Source organism: Alexandromys fortis, unplaced genomic scaffold, assembly GCF_014885135.2.
Source record: "Alexandromys fortis isolate MF-2015 unplaced genomic scaffold, M_Fortis_MF-2015_v1.1 scaffold_48, whole genome shotgun sequence".
NCBI classification, from domain to species: domain Eukaryota; kingdom Metazoa; phylum Chordata; class Mammalia; order Rodentia; family Cricetidae; genus Alexandromys; species Alexandromys fortis.
In genome coordinates, this window is record NW_026067947.1 from 1,167,397 (window position 1) to 1,187,145 (window position 19,749).

Here is a 19,749-nt window from a genome sequence, read left to right on the forward strand (position 1 = left end):
TTTTTTTTTTTTTTTTTTTGCTTAAAAGAAGAAAGAAGCCAGATGGTGGTGGTGCACACTTCTAATCCCAGCACTGGGGAGGCAGAGGCAGGCAGATCTTGGCAAGTTTGAGGCCAGCCTGGTCTACAAAGGTAGTTCCAAGACAGCCAAAGCTGTTGCACAGAAAAGCCCTGTCTCGAAAAATGAAACAAAATGAAATAACAAAGCAACAAGAATAAAAAAAAAAAAAACGGAAGAAAGAAAGAAAGAAAGAAGGAAAGAAAGAAAGAAAGAAAGAACTCCAAACTAATGTAACAGACTAACAAACTAACAATTGCATTCTGGGGAACAACACTTGCAGGACGTGATTACCTATGCTACCTGTGTTTCAAATGCTTTCTGTGAGTACGGAATATTTTTATACTAAAAAGACAATGTTTACATGTTGAAAATTTGCCTTGGTTAGTGTTTGCTTTCGAGTGAGCAGTTTCTGCAAAGGGCAGATGCGATCCTGTGGCAGAGCCATGACACTTCTCTCCAAAGTCTCCTCTGATGCAGAAGCCCAGCCCCGTTTTCTCTTTGAAGGTTATACTTGTGATTCTGAGCACACGGCTTTTGGAGATCCCTTTGCAGAGGGATCTTTGTGTAGGCTACATGCACAGAAATGTTCATTTGAGTTTCCCTGCATTTCACTTCCACCCCTGCTGTTTCCAATAAACAAGATAAGACGATAGAGACAGAAATGCTTTCTTCCATTTAAAAGACTTGGTTTTCAAATGAAGATAAATTACTCATTATCAATCAGTTAGTGTTTTCAAACCCAAAAACCTAAAAATTCTCATCAATCATTCTCAGCGAAGTGATTATCTACCAAGCTTGATCAATTCCAAGGCCCTGTATCGAGAGGCACAGCAGTGGGCTGGGGTCTGTTGCAGTGGTAGAGAATCTGCCCAGGGTATGCAAGGACCTAGGTCCCGCCTCACACCGAAACAACAGAACAAAGCAACATTTTATGTGTCACTAAGAAAGACAGAAAAACCAAACCGAACCAAACCAAAAACAAATACCCAGCCACAGTCAATGCGACTAGGACATGATGACTATATGAGCCCTATTTTCAGATGTATGTATATAAAAAAGTGTATCTTGGAGTCCACAGAAACATTGTAATGGTAAATGAGTTTGTGTCTTGTCTGATTTTCTTCTTGAAATGGAGCACCTCAGACTGTGTCTTGTGTACCCCAAACATAAATGCAAGCACTCGAACGCATGTTCAGTAGCACACTTTCAGTTTATTGACCTATGTAGAAAAATAATAGGTCTCCAAAAGTCAAAACAGTGAAAGTAGATGCAAAAGGCTATTTCCAATTCCAGAAGGCTATACAAATATGCAAAAAGGAATAAGTTATTATTTTTTTTAACTAGTGTCCTTTTTTTCCAAAAATTTTCCTGAATTTCATTTCTAATGATACAAATGACTAAGGACTGGTTTAACAAATCATTTTTATGTATATATTACATGCTTTGGAATACAAGTAGAAAAAGGTTCCAGAAAAGTTGTTGAGAAACGTCTCTATTCACAATATGAACAAGAAACTCGTATAAAAAGAAGGGAAGAGGAAGCACCTTTCATGGGATTTCGGAGCCGAATAAAGAGACAAAGATCAAGGCTGCCCTACAAGCAAGCAAATTCCTATGAAGAACAAATGCAGCTAATGAGTTCCTCCAGAAGACCTAGGAGGTAGCTGAAGCCTCGTGATTCAATCTCCTGCAGCTTGGAGTAAAATCCTTTCTGCCCATCTTGTTTCGTCACTGGGTGACTCAGATCTACTCCTGGAGTTCAGATCGTAGGTTCAACTTTCTCCTGCTCAGCACTTTAAGGCACACAATTCGTCTACGAGGATGTGGGTTGGCTTTGTCCTCTGGGGTCCTTTCCGTTATCATCTTGAAAGCCCTTTCCAGACTCTGGTTTCATGAACTTTACACCTCAAGGCCGCCACTTCAAATGACAGGCGAGGTGGAGGAGAGTCACCAGTCTGCACAGTCGGTGTTGGGAAGTCCACCAGGGACTGGTGATATGTACCTTAAGAACGTTCTCCAAGCAGGGCTGGCCAGTCACTTCCTCTAGTTGGCTACCACCAAGTTATGGGACAGGATGCTACAGCGACCAGAATGACTAGTCCATACTATGGTGCTTATAAAGAACGTCACTTTGTAATATCTTAAACCATTTACACTCATTCAGAACTTCATGAAAATCTAGCTTCTCTTCAAGTAAGTTTCCAATACTGTCTAAATCGTCATCTGTTTGTAGAAACAGTGTGTTTTCTGTCAGCTCACAAGTTCAAGCCTTGTAATGGTGAGCCATGACTTAGGAGCTTCAGGGCTCCCTCTCTCAGCATTCTAAACTGTGCTCTGAAATCTCCCATCCTCCTTTCCAATGGGACAAACTCCCTGAACGTGTCCCCAGTTTCAAAGCTTGCCTTTGACAATTGTTATTCCCTTCCTAAGAGCTCGCTGTGGGACATGGCTTCATGCCCATTCTCTTGACAGCAAACCCACAATGGGACCAGACTTAGTGAGAGGTTAGTGCCTAGAGTTTGAAAGGCAGGCCTTTATCCAGGGCTTTGTGGGGCCGAGTGGGTGATTCACTTCCAAGCCACGAAAGTCTTCTCTTCGCCCTTTGACGCCTTTCGTTTCTAAAGCCTTCTAGGCGACGAACACATTTTACAAGGCACACTAGTGTGAGAACGTGCAGTGCTTGGTCAGGAGGTCCAGCTGCATTCAGACTAATGTTCCAGGCTTGGAGTCTTCATGCCAAAAGAGTCTCTGCTCGCTACTCTCCAGGTTGTCCTCCAGCTGGTTTCCATCTGTACCGTCCAGCGGAGTGGTCTCTGCATACTGCCTGGTAAAGAGAACCCGGAAAGTTACTACCCGAATCTGTTTTCCTCGCTCAATACCAACACTCCAACGGGTTAGAGGGAAGCACTGTTAGGACAAAAGTTTCCAGAACCTAGCTCAGGAGGCAAAGAGCATATACTCTCTTCACCACACAGTGGAGCATTGTCTGACAGGCACAGGACAGATTGTTGAACTCTCGGGAGAGTTCTACCTTTGTTTACTTTTCATTTACCACTGATTAGGGCCCAGAAGGTATCAAGTTACATGTTAACTTAAAGGCGTTTGTTGGGAAGAAATACAAATATATTCTTTGCGGCAGAGACTATTATTGCCCAGTTTGACACTGCCTGGTTTGGTGTGTAATTTGATAATCTCATCCCAGCGCTCACTCTCGTATATTGTTTTGAATTCCCTTTGAAACAGCATAACTAGTTCCCTTATTAATAATGATACAAAAGTGAATCTTTGACGCATGCTTGCTTCTTAATTTGTTAACAAATCATATTTTAAGTCTTAAAAAAGGCATGTTTTGACAACTTTTCAAATTAAGAGAATAAATTTCATGTTTTTTCTCAGGGACAAGTAAAATACTTAAAGTTAGCAGGGATACCTTGAGATCTACGTCATATCCCGAGGGTTTATGGGCCAAATATAAATTGTCAGGGACCCAGGAAATGACATCATATAAGCATTGTGGTCTCAACACTGCCAGAAAAAAAAAATAGTAGAAACAGACAAATTTGGATAGCGTATTCAAACAAGCACAGCCTATTATACAAACGGTCCAGTTAAGCAAACCACGCTCTTCAACAGTAGGTTAAAAGAGGTTAGATAGTTAGTAGACTTGTGTTTGCAATTCCAAAGTCTTTTAGTAAAGCTGAGGGGAAAAAAAAAAAACCTTTTGGAAAGAGAGTTTTGGGCAGAGATACTATATAAATTCAGGATTTTAGTGTTTTCAGGGGACGTCAAAGCAAAGTCAGATTTCACAACCTCACACGGCAGCCAGGAAGGGCAAAAGTCCTGCTGTCCAGAAGCAGCAGGCAGAGTGGAGCGCTGTACTTACTCCTGCTGGCTACACTGAGCAAGACAGAGCTTAATACTGAGCTCGCCTCTGGAATCACAGCCATCCTCTGCGACAGAGGGCCTCGCTTGTGCCTAGTGAGGGGAAAGTTAGACAGGAAGAGGAAAGGACGAGGAAACAGGAAGTGAAAGGAAACAAGTTCATCTGAAAACCGGCAGGAGAGCACAAATCTGCTCCCTTGGAGGGAGACACTCCTAGCACAGAGACTCCTGCCTGTCTGCTTTGGGGAGTTCACCAGTGCCAGGTTTGCCAAACCATACTAGGGAAAAGTCGCCAATAAAAACTCCTAGCTTTCTATAAATAACATACAGCTTATTAAAAAAATATATAAACCCGCTCATATGTTGCTGAGCCTTTTAAGACTTTAGTGTGGACAATCTAGAGTTTTTCTTCTGCATCATGAAATTTATTTCATCTCCTACTTTTATTAGCATAACTAATGTATTAATTGAACAAAATAAGATTCACTATACATTTTCACATGTGTATGTGTTCTGTCTCTGATTTTAAAAATGGCGCTTTCTGTTGGTTGGCTTACTTTGTTTTTTTGAGACAGGGTCTCACATTATAGCTCAGATGGACCTTAAGGTCATTATGTAGTCCCGGCTGCCCACAAGTTTACAGCAATCCTCCTGCCTTCGCCTCCCAAGAGCATGAATCACCATGGCAGATTTAAAAACATGTTTCCATAAAAATGCATCATGCATTCTTAAGGCAAATTTCTGAAGTTTTATCAGTGGTTATTGCTGTATTTGGCTTGTTAGTAAATTAAATCAAAGTGATCAGATTGTATCATAGTTTTAAAAATCCTGCACAAGACAGGTATGTACTTCTGTGATCTTTGGGGCATCAGTGTTGCCCATTCTTAAAGACCATACTTGTCAGTTTTAAGTATTAACCCTACTTTGGGGACGAAGGCTGAGGATGTGATCCGAAATCCAGACAGACACATCACACAGGATACATTAATATCACTACTAATATGAAGGGTGATGATGTTCAACAATGGAGCTTTTATATAAAGCATCATGTATTTAATACTTAGTTATATATGTAAGGCTTAAAATGTTAGAGAGATGGCTCAGTGGCTAAAAGAACTGGCTGCTCTTCCAGAGGACCTGGGTTCAATTCCCAGCACCCACATGGTGGCTCACAACTGTCTGTTTCAGGGGATCCAACACCCTCTTACAGAGTATATATGAGCAAAACACCAGTGCACATTAAATAAAAATAAATAAATCATTTAAACAAGTTTAACTATAGTCACATAAAAGGTGGTGCACACCTTTAATCCCAGAACTAAGGAGGCAGAGACAGGTAGATCTCCGAGTTTGAGGCCAGCCTGGTCTACATAGTAAGTTCCAGGACAACCAGGGCTACACAGAGAAACCATTTCTTGAAAAATCAAAACAATCAAACCAACAAAAAGTTTAACAACATAGGATTGAATTTTTAAGATATTAAATTTTTAAATGAGATGTATAATTTAATATACAGTATAAGATGCAAAACTGTATTTACCGTATCATTATGCTCATGTTCGAAAGGACAGAGGGTCATAAAGAAATGTGTCAAATGTTGATAACACTGTCTCTGGTTGGTGGAATTAAGGCTCCATTGTTATCTTTGCTAGTCCTTTGTAACTCTCCATGTTTTCTCCACAGTGAGTGACGTGAGTTTGCACAGTGGAACTTTAAATAACTTCCAATTTCCTGCACACTGTGTCCCCTCTGACCCTAGCCTGCTCTAACTGAAATATATAGGCAGACTTGGAGAAAATAGATTTTCTTCTCAGAGTGTTTGGCAGCTTCTGGAATCAATGAAGGCAGAGATAATGATAAGAGAACCGTTTTGCACACTGACTCAGCGAAAAGGAAAGAATCACCGTTCAAACACGAAAAGCATCAGCAAATCTAGCCAAGATGCTGAGAGCTGTGTTGAAAGAGTTATGCGCAAACTTGGGTCTGCTCATTATGGTTCCTGCTGCAAACTCATTCTCCAGCATGATTTAGACAAGTCCCAGCCCTCTGACATCCTGCGAAGTACAGTTCCACCAAATCTATTTTGAGCACACCCTTTGTTGAGCTGAGACAATTGGCTTAATATTTCAAGCCAAGAAAAACGCTGGTGGAATGGGAAGAAAAACAAGGATTGGGGGACCAAATACTTCCAATTAGCCTGGACCGCCAACTGGCTCTGCTAACCTGCCCAGTCTGCTAGCCCAGACACCGTGTAAGCTGTGGTCTTTCTAAGTTTCCTTCACTGGAAGTGGCAATGGGACTTAAACAACAAGAGCAAATTCTCGACAACAACCAAAAAGTACCGAGAAAGTGCTTGCCTTCACAGCACTGTTGGTGTAAAAGAAAGGAAGGAAGCTAGTTCCTTCTCCGTAGAAAAATTAAAAAAAACCGTGAGAGTTCTAAGCCTGTGATTTTGGGGAGGGCCTTGTTAAGTTTTAGGCTAATCTCTTTGATGCATTTTAGTGGGCCTGAGACCATATGATAATCATTTGCTCCATCCACCAGCCTATCAGTCTGGGCCAGGGGAGTTACTCGCTCATTCTGGGAGAAGCTGGTGAATCTTTAGAGTCGCACTGTGCCGCCTTGCATGTTTACACCCCCTTTACTGTTTACAGAGACCTGCTGGAGCAGACAAGCAGGACAGATGGCTGCGTCCAACGTGTCTTAGCGAACACAAAAAGACAGCAAGTGGGGACATCTAACCGACCAACTGCTGCCTGGACTCTGGTACAAAGAGCTTTACTGGGGGAGAGGAATTTTTCCTGCAGTTTTTCTCTCTTCCAGAGGAGACTTATCCACAATTACAGTTTTAAATACACCCTTACAATGGAAGAAAGAGAACAGTCCAGCTGTGGACTGAGGCTTTCATGCGCACAGCTCTAAAGACAGGGCTGACTTGGGATGAGGTCGAGGGAGCTCAGAAAGCTTCGAAAGTCCGGTTGCATTTTTCGGCTTTGCTGGCCATGTGCTGTGTGTCAAAGGCACTTAGCTTTGTTCTCAGAGTGCGGGCACAGACACAGCTACCATGTAGACTAATGAGCATGGCCATTTTCCAATCAAACATTATTTACGCAATGAGGTGGCAGTTGGGTTCGGCCACAAACCCTGTGTTATATCTCGTCACACTGAGACTTCATTGTAGGAGCCAGGTAACCTTAGGAGAGGATCAAGCTTCTAGAATCTGCTCAGGACTTCCTCACCTGCTTGGAGAGGGCAAGGGATTGTAGATGCTGCCGTAGTAGCTGGTGTAGGGAGAATGCACTGGATTTTCGTATTCCGACAGCCCCACGGTTACCTGGGTCCTCCAGTTCCCGGAAGCATTTGTAGAAGACACTAGGAAAAAGAATGGGAACGGGGAGCACATTAGTTGAAATACTTCAAGCCAATCTCTTCAGGTTGCCTCACAGTCAAGTGTATGTAGAGCAGAGAAATGAAAGGCCTGCGTTTGGTTTTGGATTTGCCAGTGCTGGGGATGGGTCCAGGCCTTGCCCCTGTTCTACCACCAAGATAGAACCCCATATCTGAGCCAGAATTTGCAGTCAATTTGTTGGCTTAGTGACTGAGCAACCCTGGGCTAATAGCTTATTCTTTTCAAGGTTCAGTTTCCGTCCCTGTGGAGAGGACAATGACATAAATATGTTCTGTGTGGCCACAGCAGCAGGACTAAAGGTAACTATGAACATCTTCAACCTAGTGAAGACAGACTGGCTCACAACCTGATAATTTATTATTAATAGCAGTCTGAAGGAAGGACGAAACATTTTCAATTACGCATATTTCTAAGTAGCCCAGAAGAAAAGGGAGAGGATTCTCATGAAGGGAGAGGAGCTCGCCCTGGGGCCTTCAGCTCTGAGATGGCACCTGAGAGTACCTAGAGTCTGTGGAGGAAAAACATCCAGCCTGGTGACTTGTTGAGACTTGACTGCCAAAGGCAACACCGGGCCACTGGCAAGATAGGACATTTTCTGTTGTTGAATCAAAAACAATGGGGGTGGGGACAGAAGCTAGCAAAAGGAGGAAGAGGCCAGTTTGTAAAAGAGACTCGTTGGGAACCAGGGGAGGACATGGGCATCATTCTGAAGCCGAGCCCGATTGAAGGCCTGCCACTGGTTTCTGCTGCCCTCTCTGTAAAACCAGTCCTGCATCACACCTGGGCTACGCGGGTGGCTCTACGTTCCTGTGCATATCCAAGTCTCTCACACAGCCCCAGTCATGGCTCTTCCTGTTTGCCACGTTCTCTTCCTGGCTACTGACCTCTTTCCACACCCACCAGCCACTCGGCAGTCACCACAGACAGACACACTTCGGAATACAGCTACCCATAGTACCATGTAATTTTCACTAACAGATGTAGGATTCTTGTGGTGGGTTTCCAAGACTGAGGCCTTGGGGTCATACTGTTGGAGCTGGGACAGAAGCCCCTACTTTGTTATCTGCCAGCCAAGAGGATTGGCAGGGTCATTCAAATGCTAAACCAGAGTCACGACAACTGTAAGATAAGAATAATAACAAACCCAGCTACAGCAGTCACCCCGTATCACTGCTACTCATACTAAAGGGGAGAGCACCCTGGCACAGAGAGCTGCCAAGTCAAGGTGGCTACCGTCACTCCTGAAGCTGAGTCACACGAAGCCTTCGGGTGGTACGAAATCTGACTAACCAGAAACAGGAAATGTAGCTCTCCGTGTGAATGAGGTGTGCCTGTAGAACTCTATCTCTAAAGCTGTAAAGTGGGCCAGGAATGAGGAACATTCCAGAAGGGATTTCAGGGAGCCTTGGTTTCATCCATTTACCAAGGATGCGCTGCTCAGCCAGGTGTGGTGAGGCAGGATTGGGAGAGGCCCTGCGAGTTTGAGGCCAGCCCAGGACACACTGTAAGATCCTATCTGAAACCACCAAGGGGAGCTTAAGGGGAGGAGGAATGCTCCTGGTGGGACAGTCAGCAGAGCTGACACCAGGTCAGACCCAGGAAGTAGTAACTCCATTTTCACCCTTGCCCTAGATACAAAGCCAAGAGCCGAGACAGGGTTCTGAATCACACCTGTTTCCCCTGTGTGTTCCCTCAGCCTTATGCACCAAAAGCCAGCCTCAAGAATTTCCAGACCCCTTGTTTGCCTTTATTCTTGTGGAACTCTGTCCAGGTGTGATCTGGGAAAGCCTTTCACGCTGCACCCTGAACCTTAAGAGCAAGCCAGACATCTTCTAGGTCAGGGCTATAAACCACAAGAAATAATGATAGGGGCCTCTTTCGGGTGTTAGAGGTGTTCACATAGTCCTAGCCGAAGTCCAAAGTCCTAGAGATAGGAACAAATTGGAACCCAAACAAAGTCTCCATGGCAATGACTTTTTGTCAGCCAATTCAGGAATCTCAAAGGTACAGTTCACCCTAACTGCTTTCCACAGGCTCGGACATCCCCACATGTGTTTAATTAAGGGAGGCAGCAAAACTCAGGGCCCAGGTTTCTGTGAATCAATTCATTTCTTCAGATCTGAAGCTGACTTAATTTTCATACATCCCTCCGTCTGCTGACGAGATCCTGAGCTCATGGCGGCCAGACATGGCTTCAGTCCTGCGCTCTCACTGAGGCAGGCAGACCTCCCCTCGGCTCCTACTTCTCTGCTGTGACCTAGTCCAGGTTAGGGTGTGCAGCGGGAACGTGAGCAGAGGGAGCCGCCAGACCCTACATAAAGGTTAGAAAGGGGACACTTCTGATGATCGAAAATTATCTACAAAGATTCCTGGGGTTTTTTGGTAATGATGGCGGACGTCGAATCAGATTTTCAAGCACTCCAGGCAAGTGCCCAGTCCCTCAAATTCCTCACATTAGCAATTCAGTAGCGCTTAATACAGACTGAGATAAGATAAAGAAAGCATGTAGAAAAATACTTCACACATACCAGAGTCTATCAGAATTACTGTAAACCTTATGCAGGCAGGCAGGTACATGAATAATCAATCAGTCTTGGAACTGATCACATCTTGGTAACCAACGAGAAAGGAGGCATGATCCTTAATGCCTTCTGCTCAGCTCGTGTGTTTCTTTCAAAATGTCAAACTCCAACCGTGAGGCCACATTGGAGAGCTGTGGCTATCAGCCTAAGACCCAGACGACAGGAAGCTGGTGAAAGCACCACCACAGGACAGCACAAACTAGGTACTCAGCAGGCTCCACCAGACTCTTACGCTCTGTGAAGGACTGCAGAGTGCTGTCCAAGTTGGCAGTTCAAACTATGTGTCCGCTGAGTGACTGTCACTCTTAATGACCTTGGGGACCAATTTCATGACCCCGGACAGGCGTGTTTGGGAGTATGACCCCAGGGGTGATGTGCTTCCCCAGCCATCTTACCTGAAGAGTAGGAAGACGCTCGACTGCTTGGAGAACAGGGCACCTGCAGTCCCGGAAATCCCAGGCACCTCTGTGAGCCCCTGTCTGAGTCAAAGCTAGACTGTGGGCTGTGTCCCTGATCCTTTTGCCCAGAAGCCCTCTGGTACCAGCCACGCAGATGCTCAGCAACTAAGGCCTTGTGGATGTTTTTGGTGATGTGCTCAGATTTCACGGCAGCCTTCCTCGGCAGCCGGAGAGTTGCATAAGGGTTATGGGGCACGCGGTCCACCTCGTCTTCGTGGAAAGACCTGCTGTTGTGGTCCCGTTGGCGGTCGTATCCATAGTGAGCTGAGGACCGGTAAGAAGGGTTGACACTGTAGTGTCCCTCAGTGTCATTCTCATAGACATAGCCACCGCTATAATACAGGTCACACTCCGCATACGGCGCATATCCGGTGATGTAGTAACCAGAAGGTGGGTCCTGACCCTTTGAGTAGACACCGTTCCTCAAGGTCTCCTTTTGTGCTAGGTTGGGCATGCTTCCTGAACTGGAAGTAGACACATGCTGCTTCTTGGACCTTCTCCTACCCCTGGCGCGGGTGTCCAGCGTCTGGGTGGTGTAGTAAGGGCCAGAAGCAGGCGTCACACAGTAATACTCGGAGCTTGACTGGCTCGTGTAGGAAGACCCGTCATCGAGGATCTCGGTGCTACTGCTTCTTTGGGATTTGGAGAGGGTGAAAAATGGCTTGTCACTGTCCATCTCAGAGAGCAGGTGGGATTGGGACTCCAGGCTTCCGCTCCGCTGCCGGCAGTGCTGAGACGAAGAGTCGGGTCTGAAGGAAGAGGAGGGGGGGTGAGAAAAACAGGACCCAAGGAAGCAAAAAGGACACTAGGCCGAGGGCTGTGGAGATGGCTCTGCAGCACAGTGCTTGCCGTGTGAGCATGGAAACCCGAGTTCAATGCTGCAGAACCCATGCAGAAAAGACGCATGTGGTTCCTGCAATCTCCATGCTAGAGGAGGGGCTGTGAGGCAGGTCCCCGAAGCTTGAGTCTAGCCAAATAGGTGAGTTTAAGGTTTAACTGGAGACCTGGTCTCAAAAAATACGGTGGTGGAACAGTGGTGGCTCACACCTCTAATCCCAACACCCGAGAGGCAGAGCCAGGCAGATCTCTGTTAGTTTGAGGCCGACTCGGTCTATAAAGTGAGTTGTAGGACAGCCAGAGGTGTACCAAAGGGAAACCCTGTCTGGGGTGGAGAAGGATTGAGGAAAGTGGCCCGCGTTGACCTCTGGTCTCTATGTACATGTACAATCATGTATGTGAGCACCCACACACGTGCACATATAGGAACCCATGCGGCACAGAGAAAAGAACACACTGAATGGGTTCGTAACTTCTAAATTCAATTGAACGTTCAGGTTTCCAAGTGTGACTACACAACAGAGTCCACCTGCTCACATCACACACTGGTTCAAAAAATAAGTTCTTATGATGGTCTTTTCTATGGGAAGAATAGGAAGAATAGGTTCTGGTATTGTGCAAGCCAAATCCTTCCTTGAAGATATATATACACACATATACGTATATATATACGTATATGTGTGTATATATATATTTTTATATACATACACACATGCACGTGTATACACATATATATGTATATGTATGTGTATATATAATATGTACATATATAATGATATGCACTCTGAATTAAAGCTGTCCTCCAATTGGTCTTTGGAGGTGCCTCTCTTCTCACATAGCATTAGTTTACATAAAAATAAAAGAGAGGCAAGGTGGAGTGGAGTCTGGGCCTAAACCAGAGATACTGGTGTTGAGTCATTGTTTGGCTGGTTAGTCATCAACTCTAAGAGTTAGGACAAGATACTTAACTTCTCTCAGTTTTGCTTCTGGGTTTGTAAAATGAGATGAAAATGGTACCTACTATCCTCTTCATAAGAAGCTTGCTGTGGGTACTAACTAAAATAGCAAGGGTAAAGCCTTTATGGGGCTGAGGCTATAGCTCAGTTGGCAGTGCTGGCCTAGCATGTATCAAGCCCTGGTTATGGATCTTGGTGTCACATAAGCCAGGTTTAGTGTGTACGTCTGTAGTCCAGTGCTGAGGTAGGTGGTGGAAGCAAGAGGGTGAGGACTTGAAGCTCATTCTTGGCTACATAGCAAGTCAACCTGGACTATAGAAAATGGTGTTGCTAAACAAATAGGATCTTTAAAAAAAATAAAGGAAGATAAAATATTTATCATAGAACTCTGCAAATACTTCAAAGCTCCCCCGCAGTTATTCTCACCCTTGTCAATGAATTATGAATTGTAATATCTAGTTGAGGAAATTAAAGTACTAAAAATCCAATATATGCCTGGAGAAACCAAGAACATGGTGTTGACTTCCAAATTAGAAATTGTAAGTTAGCGGGAAATGGGCTCGTGTGCGCCAGGGCTACCAACGAGTGGAAAGTCACTTTAAAAGATCTAAAAGTGCAGCCAAAGCAAGGCGAGCACTCAGGCCAACAGTGGCGGAGCTGAGGCAGTAGAAATGAGGTTCTTACTCCAGGTGGCTGCTGCTGTAGGCATTCCGAGTCAGGACAGGCGTGGTGGGCATGCTCCGTCCTCCTTGGGGCCGCCGCTCCAGTGTTTTGTAAGGGCTGCTGTGGGTGGACAGCATTTCTCTGCAATGAAAAGGAATTGAAGAAATGGTGAACCTCCTGGTGCCCCTGGCAAACTTGTTACACATTGATGTGAAACTTACTGCGAAGTAATGGAAAGAGAGCATGAGAGAAGGATGGGGGGGGGAGTCTCTGGAGGTGAGCATCCTGAGGGGGAATCTCTGGAGGTGAGCGGGTGGTCTCTGGAGGTGAGCATCCTGAGGGGGGTCTCTGGAGGTGAGCATCCTGAGGGGGTGTATCTGGAGGTGAGCATCCTGAGGGGGGGGTCTCTGGAGGTGAGCATCCTGAGGGGGGTCTCTGGAGGTGAGCATCCTGAGGGGTCCTGGATGACTTAGAAGAAGCACGTGTGGCCTGATTGTCTTGAGTCACACACACAGGCAATAAGAAGATACAGTAGGATAGACTGAGGGCAACTGCCGTGAGGCTCAGCAGCCCTTTCCTCAAGTCTACAGAAATATTTGGGGTTTGACACACACACACATACACACACACACACACACACACACACACACAGTATAGAAGAGAGTGGGCATGGCTGTGCTCCAACAAAACTTAATGTCATTTTCAGACACCACCAAATATTATTGCTTTCAACCTGTTCCCTCCAATTGCTTGGGAATAATTTCTTAAAAAGTCAGCTCATGGTGGCCGAGTTGATGTGGCCCATGGCTGTTACCCATAGGTACTCGATTAAAGCGTATCATCTTTAAATCATGTTTTTCTACTTCCCAGATGCTAAGAACATAGCTGCCTAAGGGGAAGGCATCACACTGGTGTTTCAGCACATGATTAGCACACACAGATCCTGAAGGAAACTTCCTGAAGAACTGTCTACTTCCTGTGAACGTAAGCAAAGTTCATTATAGCTCAAAAGTACAAAAAGATTTGGTTATCCATAATTCTTTCATATCATTTTCTTAAATGTGTGTGTCTGTGTATGTGTGTATATATATTTTACAAATATTTACATTTTTTAACAGAGAGATCTTACTTTGTATTTTCAATATTTAATTAAAAAAATGAAGTTCCATATAACAGTTTCATAATGCTTAATTTTTGCTTATGTTATCTTTTTTATTGTTAATTAAGTAATTATTGTTTATTTTATTGTTAATTCATTAATTTGTTTAGTTTTAGTTTTGAGGACAGGATCTCTCTTGGTAGCCTTGAACTTGTAGTAATTGGTCTTCAGCCTTCTTGATGCTCTGCTCATAGGCAGAAATCACTATTCAGGACTCTACAATGTCACTTTAGTGAATTCACAATCATTCTACCATGTGGCTTTATAATAATTTATTTAAACAGTCCACAGGTTGATAGTTTCCTTAGAGTCAAAGTTATACAATTAAACTATAGAGTCCTAGGCCTGATAGAATTTGACCTGAAAGTCTCACAAAAGTTCATGGTTGAAAAACTTGGCTTGGAACTTTTGAGGTTACTCGAAAGTGATGGAAAGTTTGAGGGGCAGGACAAGTGGGATGAAGTTAGGCCATCGGGGGCAGCCCCTGGAAGGGGAAACTGAAGTCAACTACTTCCTGTCTCTCTCTGATTCTCAGTTACCCCAAGGAGAGGACTTTGTTTGTTCTACCACATGCTCCTCACGACGGTGCTCCCCTAACCACAGACCCAAAAGGAAGGGGCCAGGTGATCATGACCTCAACCTCTTGAAGCCACAAGCTTTTTCATAAGTTGCTTATTTCATGTTAATATCACTCCCTAATCTCGATCATTAAAGCCCTTTTAACTAGATCTAAATCACACAGACTTTAATACCAAGGAAAGAACCAAGGGCCATTTCAAAAGCCCTCTTCAGAAGACTCCCGCTCACTTTCAACAACAAACCTCTGGGGTAGTGGCCCTGCCTCAGTTTCCTAATAGAACGTCTTCTGGAAGGATAAGTAAAGAGCAAGGAAAATGTGTCAGTGTTTCAGAGAAGAGACTTCTTGGTTTCAAGGCATCGATCTTACGATGAGAACTGCTCACCTGGACTGCCTGGTGTCCACCAACTGGTCATTGATGGAGGATTTTCTGAAGTGGATTTGTTCAATACCGAGAGACTTGGGGGGTAGAATTCTTGGAGAATGAGGAACTGAACTCGGTCGCTGCCCAGCCAGAGTAAAGGAGTCATTGGCTAAAGTGAGTCGAAAAGAAAATAATAAAGATGATCAAATCAGTAAACGAACAGCTTGTCAATCTTTCACAAAGAAATTGGCAAACCAGATGAATAGCAGTCCTTCTCAAGACCATATTTGTAGGAATGTGTAGTAGGAATGCATACATTTTGTAAAGTTAAGTTTTATAATTGGTGTGTTAGAAAAATAGAAATACCGCAGTCCCAACCAAGTTTTCTCAATTCACAGGGACCACTCTAAGTAAGAAAACCATAATGGGTGACAATGTCACTTTCAAAAGCTTTTATTAAAGGAAGTCCGTTTTCCAGGTCTGGTGGAGCACACCTGTAAGCCCAGTACTTGGGAGGTAGATGCAGGCAGATTTCTATGAGTTTGAAGCTAGCCTAGTCTACATAGTGAATTCCAGACTAGCCAGAGTTACATAGTGAAATCCTGTCTATAAAGAACAAAAGGAAAAAAAAAAAAAAGAGAGAGAGAGAGGATTTTGTTCCCCCTTAAAGACCGCAGGGCTCTGAGGCCCCAGGCTTATCCTTTGAGGGATGGGCTATGCTGATGCAGACGTGGTGTGTTCACCAGCGATCTATACAACCTGTACTGTGGGAAGTGTTTTGGATTGCAGCTCAAAGGAAGGATCCTGAAGTGAGATTTTATTTTATTGACCACCAAACTCAGTGAAAAAGCAGTGGGGGACAGGGGCAGGGCAGTGGCTTCCCGGAATTCTTCAGATCACATCAGATAGCCAATCAGCTGACTGTGTGTAAAGACTTACAAGGAAGTACTCAGCCCCTTAGTATGAAAGCATTCCATCCCCAAATACTCCGAACTAATATTGGCCACAGTCAAACATATTGCTTACTTATAAAAAGGACAAAAAATGACTTGAAATCTAACTCATAAAATATGTCTTTCTTCCCAAATATAACAAAATCAATCCCACTTCTCCAGAAAGCAGTGGCATGCAAAGTGTGCACCATAATTTCCTGGTTTGATGCTGGATTCCAGATAAGGAAAACGTCACCACTGGAAATTGACAGGTGAAGGATCATGTGACTTACATACTTCTGAGTCTTCATTTTATTTATTTATTTGTTTACAAAGTTGAAATAAAAGACTTTAACATCTTCACAGAAGACTTACTCAAACCATGGATTTCTGACTGGGTGGTTGTATATTTTTTTTAGGTTTGTTTTTTATTGGTACTCACTTCAGTAACTTGAATCCAGAGATATAAGTAGTATATAACCAGAGAGTTACAAGTAAACACAGATTATACATGTGAAGTTCTGCTCACAAAGGTCACATGACCTGTTTTAATATATTAGCCTGTGTAGATGACAATTATAGATCTCTCTTCAATCATTTGTAAAAATAAAGTTAGTTTATTCTACGTTTCCACAAAGAGAAACAAGTTGGCTCTTTTGGTTATTCTTTGTTAGACAGGGTCTTATGGTTAGAACTCATTATGTAGCAAAGAAAAGCCTTGAACTCCTGACTTGCCTCTGCCTTCCAAGGACTGGTACCATAAGTATGCAGTATCACACCTGGATTATTTGGTGTCTGGAATCAAATCCAGAGCATCATGCATGTGAGGTATTCTACCAACTAAGCTGCATCCTATATCCATGTTTATTTAAATTAAAAAATTATCTTAGGTACAAGAGACAAAGCCCTGCTCTTTCAGATGACCTGAGCTCACTTTCTAGCACCCTCGTGTCAGAAAATCTCACAGGGCATCCTGTTTCCTTGGGTACCCTCAAGCATGTGCTACACACACACACACACACACACACACACACACACACACACACACGTACTCACTCACTCACTCACTCACTCACTCACTCACTCACATATACACACAAATAAATAAAAATAAATCATTTTAAAAATGATCTTCACACTTCAGAGTACCTAATATTTTTAAATGAAAAAAAAAAGGAGCCACTTACGATCATCATAGGTGGTGGTGTCGGACAAAGAACTACTTTCTGATGGAATTATGTCTTCTGTGAAAGAAAAAATAGCCATCTTTAGTATAATTGTGCATTTATACAATTAGAATGAGTTCAGCAAGGCAATTTTCAATGAAGTGCATTTTATTTTCATTTAGCTAAATGTAAGCAATTACAGTGCATTAAGAATAATTAGCTGTTGTTGGAATCACTTACGTTCTACTGGAGATAAAATCATCTGGCCTATAGTACAGATGTTATAATGGATTAGTCAGTCCTCGGTATCCAGAGGAGAATGGTTTCTGGTCCCCCCCCCCCACCAATAAATCTGAGGGTGTCCCAAGTTCTCTTGGACACTGTGAATACTGTCTCCAGCACTCACAATTCCTACTATGGTGTGAGTGCTATATAAATAGTTGTTATGTTGTAGTGCTTATCAAATAATGTCTTAGTTCAAAGACAACTTTCCCCCAAACACTTTGACCTGAGGCTGACTGTGTCTATAGATGTGGAGTCTGCGGAAAGAAGGGCAACCTACATTTCTTTTTTTCTTTTCCCTTACTTCCTTCATTTCCTCCTCCTCCCCTTCTTCCTCCTCCTTCTTTTCCTCTCTCTCTCTCTCTCTCTCTCTCTCTCTCTCTGGAGACACGGTCTTATATAGAAGTCCAGGCTGCTCCTGAACTCTCTACATAATAATAATAACTTGCAGGATACTTCTATGTCCCAAGTGCTAGGATAAGAGGCATACATCACTGTGCCTGTTTGCATGCCATGCTGGGCTGAAGCCAATATTCATGTCTGCTGGGCAATACCAACTGAGCTGCATCTTCAGCATCTGCCTGCATCACTTAGAATAGGATTAATATCCACAGAGTTTGCATCTTAAACTGATTTGCCATGTTTTCTTTTGTTAATACCTTGAACGGAAACTGCATTCTGTATTTGTTCCAGAGGACTGTCTTGTGCATTATAGAAACCACATCTATTTACAGACCTCAGGCAGCACTCTTACCCTCAATTTTGACAATCCAAAATATCTGCAAATATCATTAAATATTTCTAGGGTGGGGGTTTGGAGGGCAAAATTGTTCCTACTTAAGAAGCACTGAATCGCAAGACTTGAGTTTAAATCTTGTTTTTGGTCATTTACCATTTGCAGGCTCTTGGAAAAGTTGCTTCATCTCAGTAAGGGCCATTTGCCCCTGCTCTGCAGTGGGGATAATATCAGGGCCTATTTCATGGTGCTGAAATGAGCCATTTGATTAACTAATGACGCGAAGACCTTAGCCAGCTCCAGGCACACGACAAATGCTAGATAAATATCAACTACATGGATTGGAGAGATGGCTCAGTGGCTAAGAATACTGGCTGCTCTTCCAGGGATCCTGAGTTAAATTTCCAGCCATCACATGGTGGCTCATCACATCTGATGCCCTCTTCTGTCATAAAATCGTACATGCAGATAAAGCACTCATATACATAAAATACATAAATAAATCTTAAAAAGGCATACCAACTACCCTTTTTAGTTTTATTATCCATACTTGGCTGTCTGAAAATGACAGCCATAGTGCTTTGGGTATTTCTGGTACCCATTTGGTAGAAAGACGCCAGATATGTTGGTATGATTTTGTAAATCATTCCATAGTCTGCGTTGACTGTTTCGGTGGGAGGTTCTAACCAAATACAGCCATTATGGAGAGACTTCCTTCGTTCAGACTAGAATGTTAATCCTATCAGAGCCAGGTGGCCTCTCTCTTAATTAGACACACAGAGAAACTTGAAGGCGAGGTGCCAGTATCGTCAGCTGTTGGGTACACTTTAAAAAAAAAGTCTATCCAATATATGCTCAACCAATGGCACCATCTGCTGCCCAAATGTCAGCCACCAAAAAGAACATTTGGGTCTAGCACAGCCTGAGGGTGAATTGGCTGTGACAAATGGCCGTGAACATTAAGCACACTGTTAATCATGTCTGGAGGCCAAGAATGGAACCACCATCACACCAACTGGATTGCACATTTAAATTCTCCAGCTCTAGTGGATGGACATTTGTGTGTTAATGTCTGTATATTCACCTTCTGGAAGTCATATCTCAGCTTTATGAATCAGACTTTAAGCCTGGTCTATTATAAACCCAGTAACCACAGCTTATCAAACAGAAAATGTGGAATTATTTCATACTCCAGTGAAATTTAAGGTCCCACCAGTTATTATACAGCACTCATTCAGCGGAGGAATGACCTCAGTGTCTCAGGTGTTAACACATAAAGTTGGGGGAAGGCTTGGGTTTAGAGAAATGCCATCACATTTCAATCATGATTATGTCTAAAAACCACATTAGTATTGCATAAAGTCAGTTAGACTTGAAATTAATGTAATAAAGACGTCTCCATTTTTTCCTGAACATGAACATCATAGATAAATGATGTCGAGAATATTGGAAGCAGAAGAGAATCAGCACGCTCAAAATTCTATGGCTATTAGTATTTTGAAATAGTTCCCAAACAGCCATCCTGCGTGCCGGTTTATACAAAGTTGGGGTTACCTTGTGGTTATAATCTCATCTCTCATCTCGCCACATTCCATACTATCATTTACCATTTGCCTACTTGTAAATACTCTCCTGAAATGGGATGATCATAAGACCTCTTCTCTCTCTACACACGTGCAAGACTGC

General features: G+C 43.4%; 1 protein-coding gene across 4 annotated transcripts in view; it reads right to left on the reverse strand.

Moving 5' to 3' along the window:
* Window positions 1-1,251: 1,251 nt before the first annotated feature.
* Frmd4b (FERM domain containing 4B) overlaps window positions 1,252-19,749 on the reverse strand; it is a 316,542-nt gene continuing 298,044 nt past the window's right edge. For all 4 annotated transcript variants that reach the window (XM_050149327.1, XM_050149324.1, XM_050149326.1 and 1 more), the window contains 6 exons: window positions 17,067-17,123; window positions 14,969-15,116; window positions 12,869-12,988; window positions 10,329-11,140; window positions 7,182-7,314; window positions 1,252-2,884 (listed from right to left, as the gene is read on the reverse strand). In XM_050149327.1, coding sequence (XP_050005284.1) covers window positions 2,764-2,884; window positions 7,182-7,314; window positions 10,329-11,140; window positions 12,869-12,988; window positions 14,969-15,116; window positions 17,067-17,123 — 1,391 coding nt within the window. In that variant the 3' untranslated portion in view covers window positions 1,252-2,763. The remainder of the gene's footprint in view (window positions 2,885-7,181; window positions 7,315-10,328; window positions 11,141-12,868; window positions 12,989-14,968; window positions 15,117-17,066; window positions 17,124-19,749) is intronic.